The following is an 18,366-nucleotide window of genomic DNA, read 5'->3' as shown; positions in this document are numbered from 1 at the left end:
GTACACTTGTGGTGTCTATTGATTTTGGTGTGCATTAGTTTAGCATCCATTTTGAGAACCATGTGGTCTTAGGTTCTAATCCTCCCAAGATACCCTTCCCAAAATTAACCTCTATCGTTGTTCATTAGTGGGTTCTCCAACAACTGGCGGTGGCAGCTAGTCATGTCTTCAAGGGCAATGGTTGGAGTTTTGCTGACTAGTGGTGGATGAATTATATGTTTTTAAAAATAAAATAATGTAAGTGAGTATTTGTTAATTGCACAAAAAAACTTATGTATGATTGAGGGATTTGGAACTTGGTGGCAATTTGTACATTTCATTGGACTTTATGCTATGCTTGAATACATATAAATTTATATTTGAGTCAAATCTCCTATTTATGGTTATCCAAATCCAAATTTTATCTTAATTCGTTTATAATTTGAAATCATTTATAAACCCTTGTTATTTAAAATTTCCATGTGCATCCCCGAAACACTACCTAATATATAGAAATAACCTTTGTTATTTAAACTTTCTTAACAAAGAATTTTAAATATGAGGGTTTGAAATGTAATATTTTATATTCAAAATTCAAATTCAAATCTACCAATCTAAATACTACTTTAAAGCAACTGAAATCCTTAAGTAGGACTTGGGATTAATTCTCCCCTATTATAAAATATTATTGGGTTCTTGAGCTTATTCAAGTTAGTTCGAATACCCTAATTCTTAGATTTTTTTATTTTAATTTTTAAGGCAATTTAAAATTTTTAATTACTTTCAAAAATTAAGATTTTTAATCAACATACTACTATACACTTTTTTTGACCGGTCAATGATCACTAGTGGTTTGTCAAATGCCAATCAACATGAGTAAAGGGGATGTGAGTTCAAGGATATATATTAGTATCATTTTACATATAACCAACTATCATGAGACTTAAGTGTGTTTTTGCAGATTTTTGAGATTTACTTGTAAATAAGTCTTTAATTGGGATCTATTTGTAATTTCCCTAAATGAAATGACATATTTCATATTTGGTCTAAACACGATTATTATTGGATGGCTTGAGGAAACTACAATCCAGTCAATGTGGTTCTGGTTTCGTGTCAAATTAACATTCTTGTTTTGTCCACGAATTAACGCTAGTCACGTATCCTAATTTTCTGACCACCTCGACCGCATGGGTGATGAATATTGAATATTATTATGATATATTGATGTTTATCAGAAATTTTCGGTAATAAGTTTTCTTATTATATTTATAAATCATTTTTAATACGTTTCGTCAAATTTAAAAAAATTAAAGTTTACAAATTTATTTTAAAATTTAACAAATTTTTATCTCTATTTTTTAATAAAAATAAAAAATGCATTTAATAAGAATATAAATATAAAAAATAATAAAATTTCTTTTAAATAGTACTAAAATTAATCTTCTCTTTTCACATATTGATTTAGCTTGCTATTAGGTAAGCTGAATGTTAATTTATATTTTATTTTAGTATGTGTTTGACGTTAGGGTCTTTCTAGTTTCAGTTCTCTTCCAAAACAAGTGCATATTTTCTGCGAATCAAATTAAAAGTAAGAAAATTATTCAATTTTACCGAAATAAAAATAAAATTCAATTTAGTAATTTAATATATCTTTATTTTTTAAGCAACAATATAATACCTTTTTATAATCGATCAGTCTGTCTATAAAATGAATATAATTTTTATCTAATATCTCGTTGCTTCTCGATTGTGTCCAAACGCCTTCTTGATTTTCTTTAATTATTTTGTCTTAAATTTTCACATCAATAAGAGAAAACAAGTGTTGACTTCAACATTCCAAACATGTGACTTTTCACAGACACCCAAAGAAATATTTGAATCTTTCCTCGCAGCTTCACTTTCTTGAACATATTCTTTTTTAGTTAGTTAGACCATTTATACTTTTCAATTACTGTTTTTGACCAACAACTTTTTTTAATACAAAGGCAAGGAGAATGATGCAAGAAAAAATGTTCATATCATGTTAAAAATCATACAATTTCAGCACGTGAAGATAGATTGTCAAAACTTTTAATATTAATAATTATCATTTGAAACTTTTCTTAAAGTTCAGTGAACAACTTTTCAATAACTTGACGTCACGTCAATAACGATCTCTTCTAAATATAAATTCCAAGATGGATATTTAAAAACTGAGAAATCTACAAAGACGAAATCAGAAATAGAAAGAAATATCAATTATGTATGTGACGAGGCCTCTTTCTGCGTACTTGAAGGACCAAGCTGATCTATCTCTTCCACCACCAGAGGGTCCAAACTCAGGCATTCTGGTGATCTCCGACGAAGAAGCAGAGAGCGGTTTCGGCATACGAAGAGACGACAGAATAAGAAATCTTCCTTTCCCTCAGAACAAAGACTTGACTGTTTTTGGCACAGATGAATCCACCAACAGAGTCATGTTCATTCCAGTTCTGAATCAACCCTTGAGTGCCAATCGCTACTACGTCGTCTTCACACAAGGCTGGGAAGAAGGGTATGAACCGAATCAATCCTCTCTTTGTTCATGTATATTATAACTAATGTTAATTAAACTGTTGGGTCTATGTGTATATATTTGCTGCTTGCTTATGTGTTACTCCATGTATCTCAAATTACAAGACACTTTGGAGAAAAATTTAGCATTCTAAAATATAAAATACTTTGAGAAGATTAAAATTTTATTAAATAAGTTTATTCCAATACCATTTCTTTCTCTATTTAATTTTCATATCTCTTTTCAATATATTGAATAAAGGGTATTTTTATAAGTTTATATTTTATTTTTTAAAAAATAAAACTGTTAAGTTTATTTAATGAGATTTATTGATATGTTTTTTTTAAAAGCATCTTATAATTTTGGATAGAGAGAGTAGAAATATACATGTGTGGGCCACATTAATTATTTATAGATTTGTTAACACGTCTTAATTGGTGGTATTGAAATATTAAAGTCTTATTGTATCATGTGATCATTGATATGGTTGATGGGCGAAACACGTAATCTATTGAGTCTTGTTAGCGATTAAACATGTAATAGGTGGGTTGAAGAAGGGAGAGAGAGAATAGAGATTAGAGGAAAAAGGGAAATTCAGAAGAGAAACGAACTAACAACAATTCTCATTCATTCAAAAGCTTGTGCAAAGCAAATCAATTAAGGTGCTATTTATAAACCTTAACATAATCCTAAAATTAAATATGAGAATATTATAGGAATCAAAATAATTGAATGCAAATATTCTACAATAATTTAAAAGATGATATAGCAATCTAAATATTATATATTCAAATAAATTATAAGATCATTCTAACAAAATAAAAATTTTCAATGTAATTAATCATGTATCCCACCATGGGTCTGCTGAGAATTATTAAATAGGTTAGGTCGCTATCTAATTGTATTTAAACTATGCCTCCTTACTAAAGGTCGAATTAGGCCAAAAGATAGAGAGGAAAATCTAAATTAACTAGCCCAGTGCGTAATTTAGCAATTATGAGGATACATACTCCATCTTATATGTTTGTTTGTTTGATTTCTTACCACATACATTACACTAATTAATCCCTGTCTAGTTATTGTTATTGTTAGATTTTATATTAGGAATATCATGATTATGTTGATGATGCTTTTGTACAGGGAAGCAGCAACGAGCTCGAAGGAAGACGATAAGATCACATGTTGTTGGGGAAGTTGTATACAAGATGCAACACCAAGTGGTTTAGATCCCTCGAATGTTTATCAGCAATTTGAGATAATAAAGAAGCCTCGTGATAGGTTTGAAGCCAAGTCTATTGCTTCAGATGGATTTCCTCCTATATTCCTCAGAGGCGAATGGAGGCTATGCAATAATATTCCTCACCACCATTTAAGTCAACAAGCTTCTGGACTTAACTCATCCTCGCGTGCTCGATTACCAGATTTAGATTTTTCCTCCTATCTTGACTGTTCTGAACAAGTTGTTGTTGGAAAATGGTAAGCTAAACATTTTAACATTTTCATATTAATTAAGCATGAGATCCAATTCTATAATATATGTATGTATGTATGTGCGCGCAGATTTTTGTGACAAATTAACCATTTGATGCATCGATTTTTTTTGTTCCTTGCAGGTACTGTCCTTCCATGATGGTGAAAGAACATGGAACGAGATCAAAAAACAAGAATAATAAATCAATGTTCTACGATATGACACTTGAGCAAAGATGGGACAAGGTATTTTCCAAGGAAAATAATAACGATGGAAACGCAACAGAAAAGAAAGTAGTTGTGGAAGTGGAGGTCGCTAAAACAGAAGCTGCACAAATTGCAGGAACAAAGGATGCTTCAAGGAGTGACAAAGATGTGAGCAAAACCGGATTTATGTGGTTTGCTAGTCATCATGATGGTAATAATAGCAAGAAAGAAGAGAAAGTAGGGTTGAACATGGCTATTGTTGAGAGAATGAAATGGGAACAAGAAAGAGTTGGATGGCTTACTGGGAATCACAAGATAGGAAGAGTGGAAGAGTTTGGAGGTAATAATAGTGACACGTGGAAAAAATTTTCATGTTATATACTTGTGGAGAGTTTTGTGTTGAAGACTATGGAAGGAAGATTGGTGATCACTTTTGATTATAAGCACGCCCACCAAATTAGGTGCAAGTGGGACTGAGCTGCATTATTAAGATCTTCATCTTCATATATAGATTTTACATTTTTTTCATCTTTGGCTTCCCTAAAAACGATAGGGAGAATTACAATCATATCTCAAACAAGAAAATTATCTAATTATTTTTCAATCCATTTATAAGTCAAATTTTTATATTTACATGTTAAACTTCAGTATTTATAAATGGATGGGACTTGTAGGAAATTAGTTTCCTTATTGGGATCTATATGTAATTCTCCCAAAAAGATATCGTTACATATATTAGTTATAATCAAAATTTAGTCAATCATGTGAGGCCAGCTCCATAGTTGGAGTTTTTGGACTATTGTCCAACTCTTCGAATAGGCACATGTTGATCTGATTTTCTTTCTTATTTATTTCATTTATATAATTTTAATCGCTCATGTACTTTGACCATTATAAAAAAAATAAAAAAATATGGTCATGTTTGTATTTTATAAAGTTTGACAACATTTTTATCCATTGGCCCAAGTTTTATTGATTGTTTATTTTTTGTTATATAAGGACGAAAATATTGTGATTTTTTTGTCTTTTAATTTTATTAGACGAGGAAATGGTAATTTTTCAACACACAGAGGAATATGCTGTGTAAATTAAATATTTTTATGGACAATGATAGTATATTATACTGAAAATATTTTTTTTAATTTTTGGTAAATTTTATTAGTTTAGTTAATATAGATAAATTATATTATATAGCTTGTCACGATTGTTCACACCTCATCATTTTGTCTCAAATAATTTTCAATCATGTCGCGATCGACAAAATAAATATCTCCAGATAGAGCAAAAGTCTATTTTAATTTGATATGGAAATGATGTGACTATACAGAGTTTATGCTACAGTTTACTGCTACAGTTTACTTAATTTAATCATGTTTTTGGAGAGAGAAAACTTCTTTGAATTTTCCATGAGGTTTTATTAATGCAAACTGCATATGCTTGACATTTTCAAACACGCATACAATAACAATCAAGAAAGTCAATTGGAATAAAGTAGAGGCTACAGTTCAAAGTCAGCAACCCTTTTTTTTTTTTGCCAAAATAAATTAACAACCTAATACTTTTTTCATTCTAAATTATAAAATATTTTTTTTAAAAAATTATTTTAAAATATAAGATATTTTTAATAGATTAAAATTTTATTAAATACATTAATTTAATAATTATTCTTTCTTTCTCTGCAATTAATTTATATCCTTTCTCTTTTCAATGTATTAAATGATGAGTATTTTTGAAAGTTTATATTTTTATTTCGAAAAGATAAGATTGTTAAGTATATTTAGTAAGATTTTTTGATATGTTAAATTTTATCTAAAAGTATCTTATAATTTAAAATGGAGGAAGTATAACAAAGTTATAATAATTAATAAATAAATTGGTCAGAGATATATATTACAATATCATCTTTGATTTTTGTGTGACTACCATTCAGAGAGTTCGGGGAAACTTTAACGCTGGAACTATACATATCTAATTAACTGTCATTCTAATCATGTTATCATCAAATCTTGTATTTCTCTACTATTTTGGGGGGCTGTGTGTTGTAATTATTATGTAAATGTGTCAAAAGAAAAGTCCCTCATTGCCCACATGAGAAGAGCCCCTAGCGTATATATATGCTAAGGAATGAAAATGGGTTAATAAATGGACTCAAAGGAGAAGTTGACTTGCGCACCCTTACGTGTGAGTTGAAGAGGCACTGTATTCTTTTTACCGAATTTGTTTTGCAAAATTATTAAATTAATTTGTATTTTGGGCTTTTCAAGAAAAAACACAAATTTATTGTGTTTAAAAGTTAAGTTATAGCCTAAGAGGAGTTTTATTCAGATTTTATCAAATTTTAATAATGTTTAATGAGTGTTTTATTGTCATAACTCCCCAACCACTCAATGTTATACAATATCAACATAAAGTGATTCTATGGGTAATTATTTCCATATAAAACTGGTGCTTAATTGCTGCTTTAAGGATCTCTATATGATTGTGCCTATATACAGATCGAGAATGCAGTGTAGCGGTGAGCTCAGCTCTTCAATTCTCAAGCTTCTCCTCTGTATTGTGTTGCTAAGTATATTCTATTAGTCTTTGTTGTTCTGTGGCCTTACTTATTTTGCAGGATGAGTTTGTTTAATTGGAGAGCTGCCGTATGAACAACCTAGTGTGGCGGAATAGCTCTTAAGGACAGTGTCCTTGGCACGACTCAGACTTTAAATCTATCTACTGGTTCCAACACTGTGTGTGCGTATAAAATTTTTCCATGACAGGAATTTCATTGTCTCTTTAATTTTCTTGGCTGCTGCAATTAATCTTGTTGACAAACTCAATTGAAGCTTAATCCCTAAATTTTACTTTAGCATAACTTAGTCCCTGTAATATAATTTTAGCAATTTAAAACGTCAATCCATAACTTTTAAGAAATAACTTTAGCATTTATAATTTTATTTTTAAATTATACAGACTAATATATTAAACGATTAAAACTATAAGAATTGAATTATATTTAGTCAAAGTTGAGAACTAAATTTCAATCAAGTTAAAATTATAAAAATTTGGTTATTTCAAGTCAAAGTTTAAGAATTGAATTATAAATTAAATCTATAGAGACTAAATGATTAATTTTCCTTTACTTAAATCATCAAAATATCCCTCATCTCTCAACGTCCAAATTTGGGTTTTTGGTCATTTATACAAGAATCTTATTGGAAAATTCTCATTTTAGATTCTTTAACCACACTTAATAAAAAAGAAGGCCCCTTAAATTTTGAAAATTCACTTCAGACTAGAGATATTAAAATTAAATTAAAATGCAAAGTAAAATTACCTTATTGTCCCTCCTCATCTTCTCTGATTTTTTGCTGAAATTGTTCATTTTCCTATATGAAATTGATTCATTGATCTACAAAAGTTGTTTGTACTTGATTTTATTTCAACTGTTTTAATCATAGTAAAACAAGCTATTCATTTCTTTACACGAAGATGTTCATTGATTTATATTAAGTCGTTTATTAACTTACATGAATTGCTTGTGCGATTATTAAATTTTTATTTCATTTTAAGTGTTGTAATTATAGTAAAATGAGTTGTTTATTTTCCTACATCAAATTATTCATTGGCCTACAAAAGTTATTTGTGCCTCAACAACTTCATTTAGGAAAATAAGCAATTTCAGTGGAGTTAGAGGGGATGAAGGATAATGTGATAATTTTACTTCGCACTTTAATTTCACTTTATTACCTTAGTGTTAAGTGAATTTTCAGGGACCTGCTTTCATTAAGTGTGGTCAAGGGTTTAAAAGAAGTTTTCCCAATCTTATTCCTCCCTTTGATCCTTGCTAAACAAGCTAAGAATATGCCATTTCCAAGTCGTGTTATGTTTGACTTCCTTATTCTGTTTTTGCTTTGTAATCCTTCATCTTATATGATCAGAAAAGGGAAAATTCTCGAGTCGTTCTAGCTTGGCTTGCTCGAGTTCGTCTGCTCCCAACGTACAAGTAAGCTTTCATTCAAAAGCTTCTTAACTCAATTCTTCTTCTTTCTAATCCTTAAGCTTTCATTGATCTCTATATAAGCAGATTCGAAGAGTCATAAATTGGGAGATATCAGAGATTCAGATCGAGGTCAATTTCTATCATGTATCTGACAAGGCCTCTTTCTCTATACTTGAAGGACGAAGTTGCTTTGTCTCTTCCACCTCCAGAGGGTCCAAACTCTGGCTATCTTGTGGTCTCCGATGAAGAATCTGAAATTCTCTTGCGTTTGCGAACCAATTTCCGAATAAGGCGCTTGCCTTTCTTTCAAAACAAGGACTTCGTCGTTCACGGCTGTAATGACTTCGGTATTCGTGGGACTTCTACATTCGTACTGGCAGTAACTCTGATGATAGAAACAACAGCAAAGTCCTCTTCATTCCAATTTTGAATCAGCCTTTATCTGACAATCGCTACTACGTGATGTGGAGAGACTACTGGACTAGAGGGTATGTAACGAATCGTTTCTCTCTAAATCTGCAGATTTAGTGCTCTGTTTGGTCCAATTGAAAGCAGGTTTTGCTTATTTTTGAAATTAGTTCAAGTCTCTTGAGAAATTTCTAAATGAAGCTAATTCATGTGGTAAAGGTAAGATTGATAGTGTGTGCAGAGGTCAAAGGCTTAACAAATGCTGATGTAGAGAGAGGTGGGGGGGGGGATTTCTAATTAATTGTGCCTTTCATCAAATTTTCATAAAATACATGCTAACCAATATGTGTTGTTCATCCCTCTTATGTTAAACTACTAAGTGTGTGTTTGATTTTCAGTTTATCAAAAATCATTCAATGAAAGTTCATTTAGCAAAAGTCATTTTAGTAAAATCAGTTGTTGTAACGAAATTTATATTTGGATATATTTTTTTCAAAAGTTAATTTGATACATTGAATATTGTTTAAATTATGATAGTGAAATGTGCTTTTTAATGTACAATTATTAAAAATGACATTGATTTAGAATGATTTGTAATTTTTATTATATAAATGTAATATATTTGAAATATTTTTAAAATGTGATAAGATTTTAGATAACATAAATTTTGATCTACAATACTAAAAACTTAATCTCTAGTTATTTTTAATTTTTTAATTTGTAATTTTAGAAAATTAATAAAGAGTTGTAATTTTTATTATACATTAATGCTAAAAATTAACATGATTATTATTCAATTTATAATGCTAAAAATTTGATACCTAATTATTATTATTGAAATGATAATTATATTTTAATGAATTAACTATTTTTTAAATAAAAGAATAAGAGATTAAACTTGGGGGTAGTATGTTCAAATAACATCCTACTTTTTAAATTCACTTTTCAAAAGTTTCAAGTAGTTACATTTTTCAAATTTATTTTCAGCCACTGTTTAAATTAGTTTTTAGGATGGTGCTTTCCTATAAAATATTTTATCTAAATAACTTTCAGCATCCTGGAATTGAAATTTTGCTTTTTCAACATGAAACAGAAGCAAATCAAACTGGCCCTTAATCTGTCTCAAAATGAAAATGATTTCTTACTTTAACTATATTTAAACTTATTAATTATTAATAACATTGTGAAAATACAATAAATTTCACCAGGTAATTTGTAAAAAGGACCAACCATCCCTAGTAATACATGCCTTATGGGAAAAAAAAATGGGAAGAGGCATAATGTAGTCCATGACTTAAGAATTATATATATATAATATATATATATATATATATGAATGTAATGATTTGCAGGAACGCAGCCACAAGCTCAAAAGAAGATGATATAATCAGTTGCTGCGGAGGAGGTTGCATTAAAGATGTTCCACCAAGTGGTTTGAATCCTTTCAACCTATATCAACAGTTTGAGATAACCCAGAAGGTTCGTGATCACTTCCAAGCCAAGTCTATGGCCCCAGATGGAATCGCTCCAAAGTTCTTGAGGGATGAATGGAAGGCATACATTGATGTAGATACTTCTCGCCAAACTTTACATGAAGCTTCAGGCCTTAATTCCTCCTTACGTTCTCAATTACCTCTTTTCAATTTTCTATCCTCTCATGATCATTCTGAACCAGTCGTTGTTGGAAAATGGTAAGTTGAACAATGGGGTCAATTCTTTACTGCATGTTTCATGCATGGAAAATACTTTTTTTGGGAAGAAATGAGATATGTACTTACAAAAAAAATAAAAATGAGGCAGGTGCATTTCCATTTTCTTTTTTTTAAAAAATACTTTTCGACCTTCCAAACAATGCATTCGTGTGTGATGCAAGGGAAAGGGGGAAACGCTATATATAAGAGCTCACTTTTCTTTTTGATCTTGGAATATATTATTCTTAGTTCATTTGATAGATCAGTTTCATCTTTCAGGTACTGTCCTTTCATGTTTGTAAGGGACAGAGGGAAGACAACAACGTTCTACGAGATGACACTGGAGCAAAAATGGGTTAGGATTTTTTCAAAAGAAAATGATAACAGCGGAGAGAAAGGAGTGCAAATGGAGGTTTCCATTCAAACAGAATCGGCGAAAATTGCCGGAAAAAGGGACGCTTTTCGAGGTGAAAGAGATGTGGCGTCTGGATTTGTCTGGTTTATATGTTCTGATGGTAGGAGAGACGAGGTTGTAGGGTTGAGCATGGCGATTATTGAGAGAATGAAATGGGAACAAGAAGATTTGGATGGGTGGCGGAACAAATAATGGAACTGAAAAACTTACAAGAGTGGAAGAGTTTGAAGGTAGTGGGACTTGGAGGAAGTTTTCATGTTATTTGCTGGTTGAGAGTTTTGTTTTGAGGAGAAAGGATGAGAGCTTGGTGATCACTTGTGATTTCAAGCACACACACCAAGTTAGATGCAAATGGGAGTGAAACTTTCTGCATTTTCTCATGTATTACATATTGAGTGTGAAGTGTACATGTAATTGGCTTAATTTTGGGGCAAAAAATCCATGACATGATCTCCTGTTTACTACTTGCATTTCGTATGAAGTTGTTAAGTTACAACATCGCCGTGAAGCATATATATTTGGCAGGTTCATCTTGGATATTTTGTCATAAAATTATATCCAATATATAGTCTCTTTTATATATTATGATCATTTGAGAAAACAATAATTAATGAAGATATGTATGTGAAAGTCTAAAAAAATTATCGTCACATTTTCTTATTTTAGTATGATGGAAACATCTTATAGCTAGACTATACTTGACCCTGTTTAGTATGTGTTGGATTATAATATCCGTCCTTGATTGGGAATCATATACATATATATATATTATAGTATTAATTTCATATATTTAGGTTTTTAATGAGTTTTGACGAGAATTGAGAATTAATCTTGATGTCCAAATCCAGAAATTTTATCTTCGAGGATAGTGGGAAATATTATATCACAATCATCCTCTTATAATAAGATTGATGATTTGCCATTATACAATTTCCTAATTTGTGTCAGTCTTCCAAGCTACAAATACCTTTCTCTGTTTCTCATCTTTGCTTCTCTTCTCTTCTCTTCTCTTTCTTTTTCTCTTGTAAGGTGCATATGTTATGTCATAAATAAGATTCTAGTAGTCTAATCTCTACATGGATTCTTGGATTAAGTGACCCACATCCTTTTCTAGTATTAATGTCTTTGAACATAATTTTTCTAACTCCACACGAACTGACACATATGTATATACATACGCATACTTCCTCTGGTCTCATTTATAAAGCAATTTCTAAAAGTCTATTTGATCCCATCATCATTATATGTATAAAAATAGGTTTTAAGGTTATGAGAGAATGTCACGTGTTTGATTTTAGTTTACTGTAATTCTGTACTTTAGGATGCCTTTCGTGCTATTCTATGCTCTAAAGTTAAGTTAGGGATTAGGTTTGGGATGTTTATTGTTTTTTTAAAAAAAATAAAATATATTATTTAGGTTTGGAGTTAGGTGCGGAATGAATTATTAACTTTTAGATGTATATAAAAATCTATTTTACCTATTTAAAATTCAAATCTGATTATATTTAAATTAAAATTAATATCTATCTATTTAATAACTCTATCCAACCTAAATATATGGAAAATTTTAGGTTCATAATTTTTAGTGTATTTATGTATAGATATATATTGGGATTCAAATTTAAATTAATATATATCTCTTTAAATTAAAAAAAATATTTGTTTTACTATTTAAATCTATCCTCATGAATTTCAAAAATTATAAATATGATTTGTATTATATATGAAATTTGACATAATATATTCCCAATTATTATAGCTAAAAATAGCGCTCATAATTCCATGTGTACACACACACACACTATATATTAGGATTAAAATTTACATTAATATATATCTATTTGAATATTTAGAAAAAAAAGTGTTCTATGCTTTGAGATGCCATTCTTGTGATTCTATGCTCTGAATTCAAGTTTAGGGTTAGGTTCAAAATGATTTATTATTTTTTAATATATATAAAATATATTATTCAGGTTTGGAGTTAGGTATGGGATAGATTATTAATTTTTAGATGTATATAAAGTTTGTTTTACCCATTGAAAATTTAAATCTGATCATATTTAATTTAAATTAATATTTATCTATTTAAAATTTCCATCCACCCTAAGATACACTGAAAATCATTATTTTACATTTTTCATACAATTCTAAATTATATTTTATTAAAAATCATTTGTTCATGTATGTGGAGGATATTTTTTTGAAAATTCTATCTATTTAAATTCAAATTAATATATATATATATATATATAGAAAAAAGAATCTGTTTAAGATTTTTTATTTATTGTAATAAATTTTCTAAAATTAAGCTACAAATATGCATATTATTTTTGAAATCCTCCTTAAAGTTATTTGACATTATTTTTCTTTGGCTAGATCTATTTGTTTTGATTGCAAATATATTAAAAAGAATAGAATTAAAAAACTATTGAAGATGAGCATATTATATTCAGTTAAATTATTCATATTAAAATAAACTTCTTTAATTTAAATAATTTGTTTAGAAAAATTAATATCCATTTTGTAATAAATTATAAAGGTTTCGGTTAGAATTAAAGATTTTAGGTCTATTTAGTTGAGATTCATAGGTCTATTAAATTATAAACCTTTCTTACGATTGACTATTTATTCTAATAGTAAAGCGTCATTCTCCAAATATTTTACTATTATTGGGTCTGTATGTAACTTTTCCACCACAGGGTCGGTATGTAACTTTCCACCACACAGAAATTGCATTGCTCTTGTTTGCCGCTTGGATATTCTTCATGAACACCAATGTACTGTTCATCATATTTCTCAGCAGATTCTATTGAATATGTCTTTTTTATAATTAGTCAGACTGTACATAATAGATATATATAAATGTTTCAAGTTTCAAACGATATATACACCCACAAATTCAATGACAAAACTGAAGCTTCATTGAGATTGAGATATCACATTGAAATTTAGCATGATTACATCATGTATTGCAAGGGGGCCATTCCCCACCACTTCCCCCCCCCCCAAAAAAAAAAAACTTCTACCCTTGCCTTGTAACATATACCCCACTTCTCCATCCCATTCTCAGATTTTTAAATGGCTCATAAACAGTTCTAAGTAACTCCTCCCAATCAAAATAATCTCTATATTATATACACTTAATATCATATCATCATTAAATACTCTATATACGTATTTAAATAATGATATTAAAATTTCATTGCATAATTTTTTTTCAAAATAAATAATAAATAAAGTAAGGGTATAGTTGAAAAATAATTATAAAAATAATACAATATATGTCATACTCTGGCCCAAATAGGCCTTTTTTTTGCCTGAATATACTTTCATTATAAAGAACTGAATACAAGAAAATCCACAAAGCTAAAGAAATCTGAACACAAAAAAGGACCAGAATAGTGAAAGAAAAACTACAAACAAAGCACAACAAAGTCAACCAATACTTTGCTTAGCAAACCCAACAAAAATCAAAAACAGATTAACAAAACTCATCAGTATCAAGTCCAAAAGCATCACAATGCATAATATCTATAGTAAAGAGGATGGAGCATACTCCAACCAGATAGCATGGAAAATCCTCTTTTTTACCACCAACTACTAAAAAAAATTAAATAGCTCTATTCCATAACCTGATAACCAAGGAAAAATAAACATTCTACATTTCAGATTTCATGATCAAAAGGTCCTGAAATAGGTCTCTACAATGCCAATCACAACCCAATAAAGAGCCTTCCACCATTACTTCATATAAAATCTCACAATCCATCTCAAAGTAGATTTTTTTGACCAGCAAACCTACTCCTGAACATTATGGCCTCCTTCGTGCCAACCCTAGCCATTAGAGCATGCTTGGCCACAATAGCCTTAGCAATACCCTCCACAAAGAAGCACTATCTCCCCTTCTACACAAACCCCCACTCTTGCACATTTATTATTCTGATCAAAAGAACCATCATAGTTCATTTTTAACAACCTTTATCAGAGCAACCTAATGACTTAAATGATCAGTTTGTTAACTATCACCTTCCTGCTAGATGCCTTGCCTTTCTACTTGTCATTCAGAGCTCCTTAACTTTACCAAGTAAATCACACTCTCAGCATTGACCTTCCCTCCATTAACACCTAATTACACATACTCTTCCAAATCCACAATACATGGTAACCAGAATTGACTTACCATATTCATCCAAAGCACTACAATCCACCAACATTCCTCCAACCATTTCTCCATGCTTACCACACCCACATCTTCAAAGTGGATTCCCAAAGAACATCCAAACCAGCATTTCTTAAACCAAGGACATAGGAATAGCAATGTTTCAACAGTCTCATCTCTTCGCCACACAATGGACAAATAGTATCACAAGTATACTTCCTTTAAAAAGAGCATTCTTCATAGCCACAACTCTATTAAAAATTCTCCAGAAGAAAGGCTAAACTTTTAGTGTAGTAGCCCCTTCCGAAAGCCTTCCAAAGTTTCTTTGAAATGTGTAACATTCTCAATTTCTTAAACCAAATTAAGTAAGTCCAATTAGATTAATTGTGTTAGTGAGGTAATGAGGCCCAGAAAGGCCTAATAGTGTGTTTGGTTTTAATTTCAACCCTAATATGGATCTAAAAGGAAATTGGGTCATCTGAGAATGAAAAATGAAGAAATTTTAGAAAAGAGATTCTATACCATGCGCCGCGACTTATCGATAAGTCGCCACGGTGCATGTGTAGCAACACGCTTGGAAGTGCTCTCTTGCCATGCATTATGGCGTATTGTACGTCTGTCATAGTGCATGGTCACTTTTCTGCTATAATAAGTCATGAATTTGATGCAATATATAAGGAAAGAAATGAAAGAACATAAGAGAGCAGTGAAAGGATGGTGCTAGGACTTAGGAAACTAAGTATTGAGATTATTTTGGAGCTCCTAAACATTAAAGGCTAAGCTTTCTTACTCAAATCTTTCTCTCTTCTTTCATTTTCTTGATGGTAGAAGTTAAGATTTAGTTGATAATGGTGATTCTCAGTCCATAAGGGCTATGGGTCCAAACCCATTAACTTAAATAGAGTTAATGGGAGTAGATTGAGCTAAGTAAACTTGGTATTTATGATTATATAAGGATTGGTGGTTGAGGACATTTAGTATTTGAAAATCCTTTAAATATAGTGGTTGGGAACTATGTGATCCCATTAATGACCATTAAAGGGCTTAATAATATTAACGAGGGTTAAAGGAAGCTTAAAAACTTTATGAGTACTTTTATATGAGCCAAGAATGAATCTTGAGCATTAAGAAGTGTGGAGTTATTAGTGAAAATTAGCTCAAATGTGGATATTGATGATTTACATTGTAAATGCTTGTAGAGTGACTATCATTGGCACCATTCAAGCTTCTTGAAAGCTTGGGAATGAATATTTAAAGGGTAAAACCTTTAATCTCTTAAAGGTTTAAGATAATTGAAGAAATTTTATCCTATATTTTTGTGTGTTAATTAGTTTATTATCGAGATTGATAATTGAAATTTATGATATTGATTAAGATGTAAGTGTGGCATGAATTACTTGAGAATCCACTAAGTTGATTTTGTTAATTCAATGACTTGTAATGTGAAAATTCTTCGAAAGCAATATTGCTAATTTTTGTATTATGTTTTATTGGGAGTTTAATGATTTTGTGATTAGTGAACTGTAATGAATTATAGTTAATGAAGTTTTATGAGTATATGTGTTTATGAGAAGTTCAATAACATTTAAAATAGTAGAGTATAATGATTGTGAATGGTTGAGATAATGATTGCAAAAATATAGTTTTTCATAAATTGGTTTAGTTGAAGTTCAATGATGTGAGTTATGATGAGGTAGAATGATTTTGTGTTGAGGACTTTAATGACATATATGCTATGGAGTTTCGTGATGAGTGTCAAATGTGAATTATTGTGTGAATATTCATTGCATGATCATGAAAGGTGGGAGTTCGCCTAAGAAGAAGAGTAGAAAATCAAATCCACATGGTAGGACTCCCATTCGAGTGATGGCTTGTCTAAATTGATTATATTTATATTGTCTCATTTGTTCAATGGGGGATTATCTAACTGGTTTAATGAGTGACTCGAACTTAGCCAGTTATCCATTGGTTCAATGAGAAAGCTAGTCTAGGAAAGTATGACACCTCATAGTGTGAGAAATGGGGGAAATCATGTTCCATAAGTGAGTTAGGTGTGCCTTGGTTGGGTAATCACCCTCACAAATGTTTAGGTTAGGGAAGTTATGGATTATAGACTGCCCCATTATGTTATAGCTTATAGTTTCACGTCAGAGGAATAAAGAGGATATAAGAGAGGTGTGATTATGCATTTAATGAGAAATGACACATGGTTCTTATTTTGCAATCATTTTGAAACAAACCCTTGAAAGCCTTGTACTTTATGAAAGGCCAATAATTTGGATTACATACTGAGAGCATGTATTATTTTTTGATTGAGAAATATGCTTTATGATCTAATAATGACCATTATCTTGTGTGTCTATTTTTGTTAGAAAAGAAAAGACTAAACTGTAATTGTGAATATGTTCATACGTGAACTAATTTATTTACCTGCCACTTGCATTTAAACTAATTGACATGCATTATTATAGGTTAGTTAGACCTTAGTTACTGAGTGGTTGTACTCATCCATCTTTAATATTACAGGGAATAGCTTAAGAGGATTGGAGGACTAGAAAGAGGAAAGCTCTTAGAGGCTTAGGATTGGGTCCTATTTAGTATGCCTCTTTATTTCTAAGTCATTATGTGTAATTGAAAATTTAAATTGCCAACTATGTTTTATCCATTTTTGGTTCTTACTTGCATAATGCATGTGTTTGTGAAGTTGCAAGCGTATTTTGGTCTATAGGGAGTGAGTTGATGATATGTGTTATATGTGATAGGGTTAAAATACTAATGCAAATAAGAATAGAGCATATTATGTGTTGATCATGGATTATTTGATGAAAAGGTGCTTAAACTTCTCCTTGTATGTTTTTGAGATTAAGGGGTTGAGTAGTGAAAATGTAATCTCACTACTACAAAAATATAAATATAAACGCCATGAAAAATGACAGTCAAATAAAAGCACGTCATATATGAGAGAGGCGGGTGACGGTAAGAAAATAAATGACAAGTGTTCAAACATCCATCATATAATGTCAGACTTTAAATGACGGGTATTAAAAAAACCCGTCATTTATTTCAGAAAATAAAAAAAATAAAATTGCACTTTAAATGACGGGTATTTGAACTACCCGTCATTTAAAGTTTAAAAAATATATGATGGGTATGCAAACAACCGTCATATATTGTGGCCCGCCGTTTTAGTTTTTAAATAAAAAAAATAAAAAATTTTAAAACTTTAAATGACGAGTGTTTCAAAGTCCCAACAATATATGATAGGTTTTTTAAATACCCGTCATATATTTAGGGTCAACATTTTAGTTTCTTGAATGAAAAAAAAAAAAAAATTTTAAGCTTTAAATGATAGTTGTTTATATGACGGGTGTTTAAAACACCCATCATATATCATTGGAGCTTTAAATGATAGTTGTTTATTTAAGTTTCCAATGATATATGACGTGTGTTTTAAACACCCGTCTTATATTCATGAATAAATGACGGGTATTAGAATACCTATTATTTATTCTCATTTTT

The 18,366-nt window shown here is 30.3% G+C and overlaps 1 protein-coding gene and 1 pseudogene across 1 annotated transcript; both read left to right on the top strand.

Annotated features, from left to right (window-relative positions):
- Positions 1 to 2,195: 2,195 nt before the first annotated feature.
- On the top strand, positions 2,196 to 4,717 carry LOC129321182 (uncharacterized). Its single transcript, XM_054966864.1, has 3 exons — positions 2,196 to 2,512; positions 3,653 to 3,988; positions 4,126 to 4,717. Exons 1-3 carry the CDS (start codon positions 2,220 to 2,222, stop codon positions 4,664 to 4,666), a joined length of 1,170 nt encoding a protein of 389 aa, XP_054822839.1. The 5' UTR covers positions 2,196 to 2,219; the 3' UTR covers positions 4,667 to 4,717.
- Positions 4,718 to 8,076: 3,359 nt separating this feature from the next.
- Positions 8,077 to 11,184, top strand: LOC129322561 (uncharacterized; annotated as a pseudogene).
- Positions 11,185 to 18,366: the final 7,182 nt, after the last annotated feature.

The sequence above is a fragment of the Prosopis cineraria genome, unplaced genomic scaffold (assembly GCF_029017545.1).
Source record: "Prosopis cineraria cultivar Desert tree isolate PC_DT_omini unplaced genomic scaffold, ASM2901754v1 PC10, whole genome shotgun sequence".
NCBI classification, from domain to species: Eukaryota; Viridiplantae; Streptophyta; class Magnoliopsida; order Fabales; family Fabaceae; genus Prosopis; species Prosopis cineraria.
The sequence above is the reverse complement of the archived record's forward strand: the minus strand, read 5'-3'. Positions and strand labels throughout refer to the sequence as shown.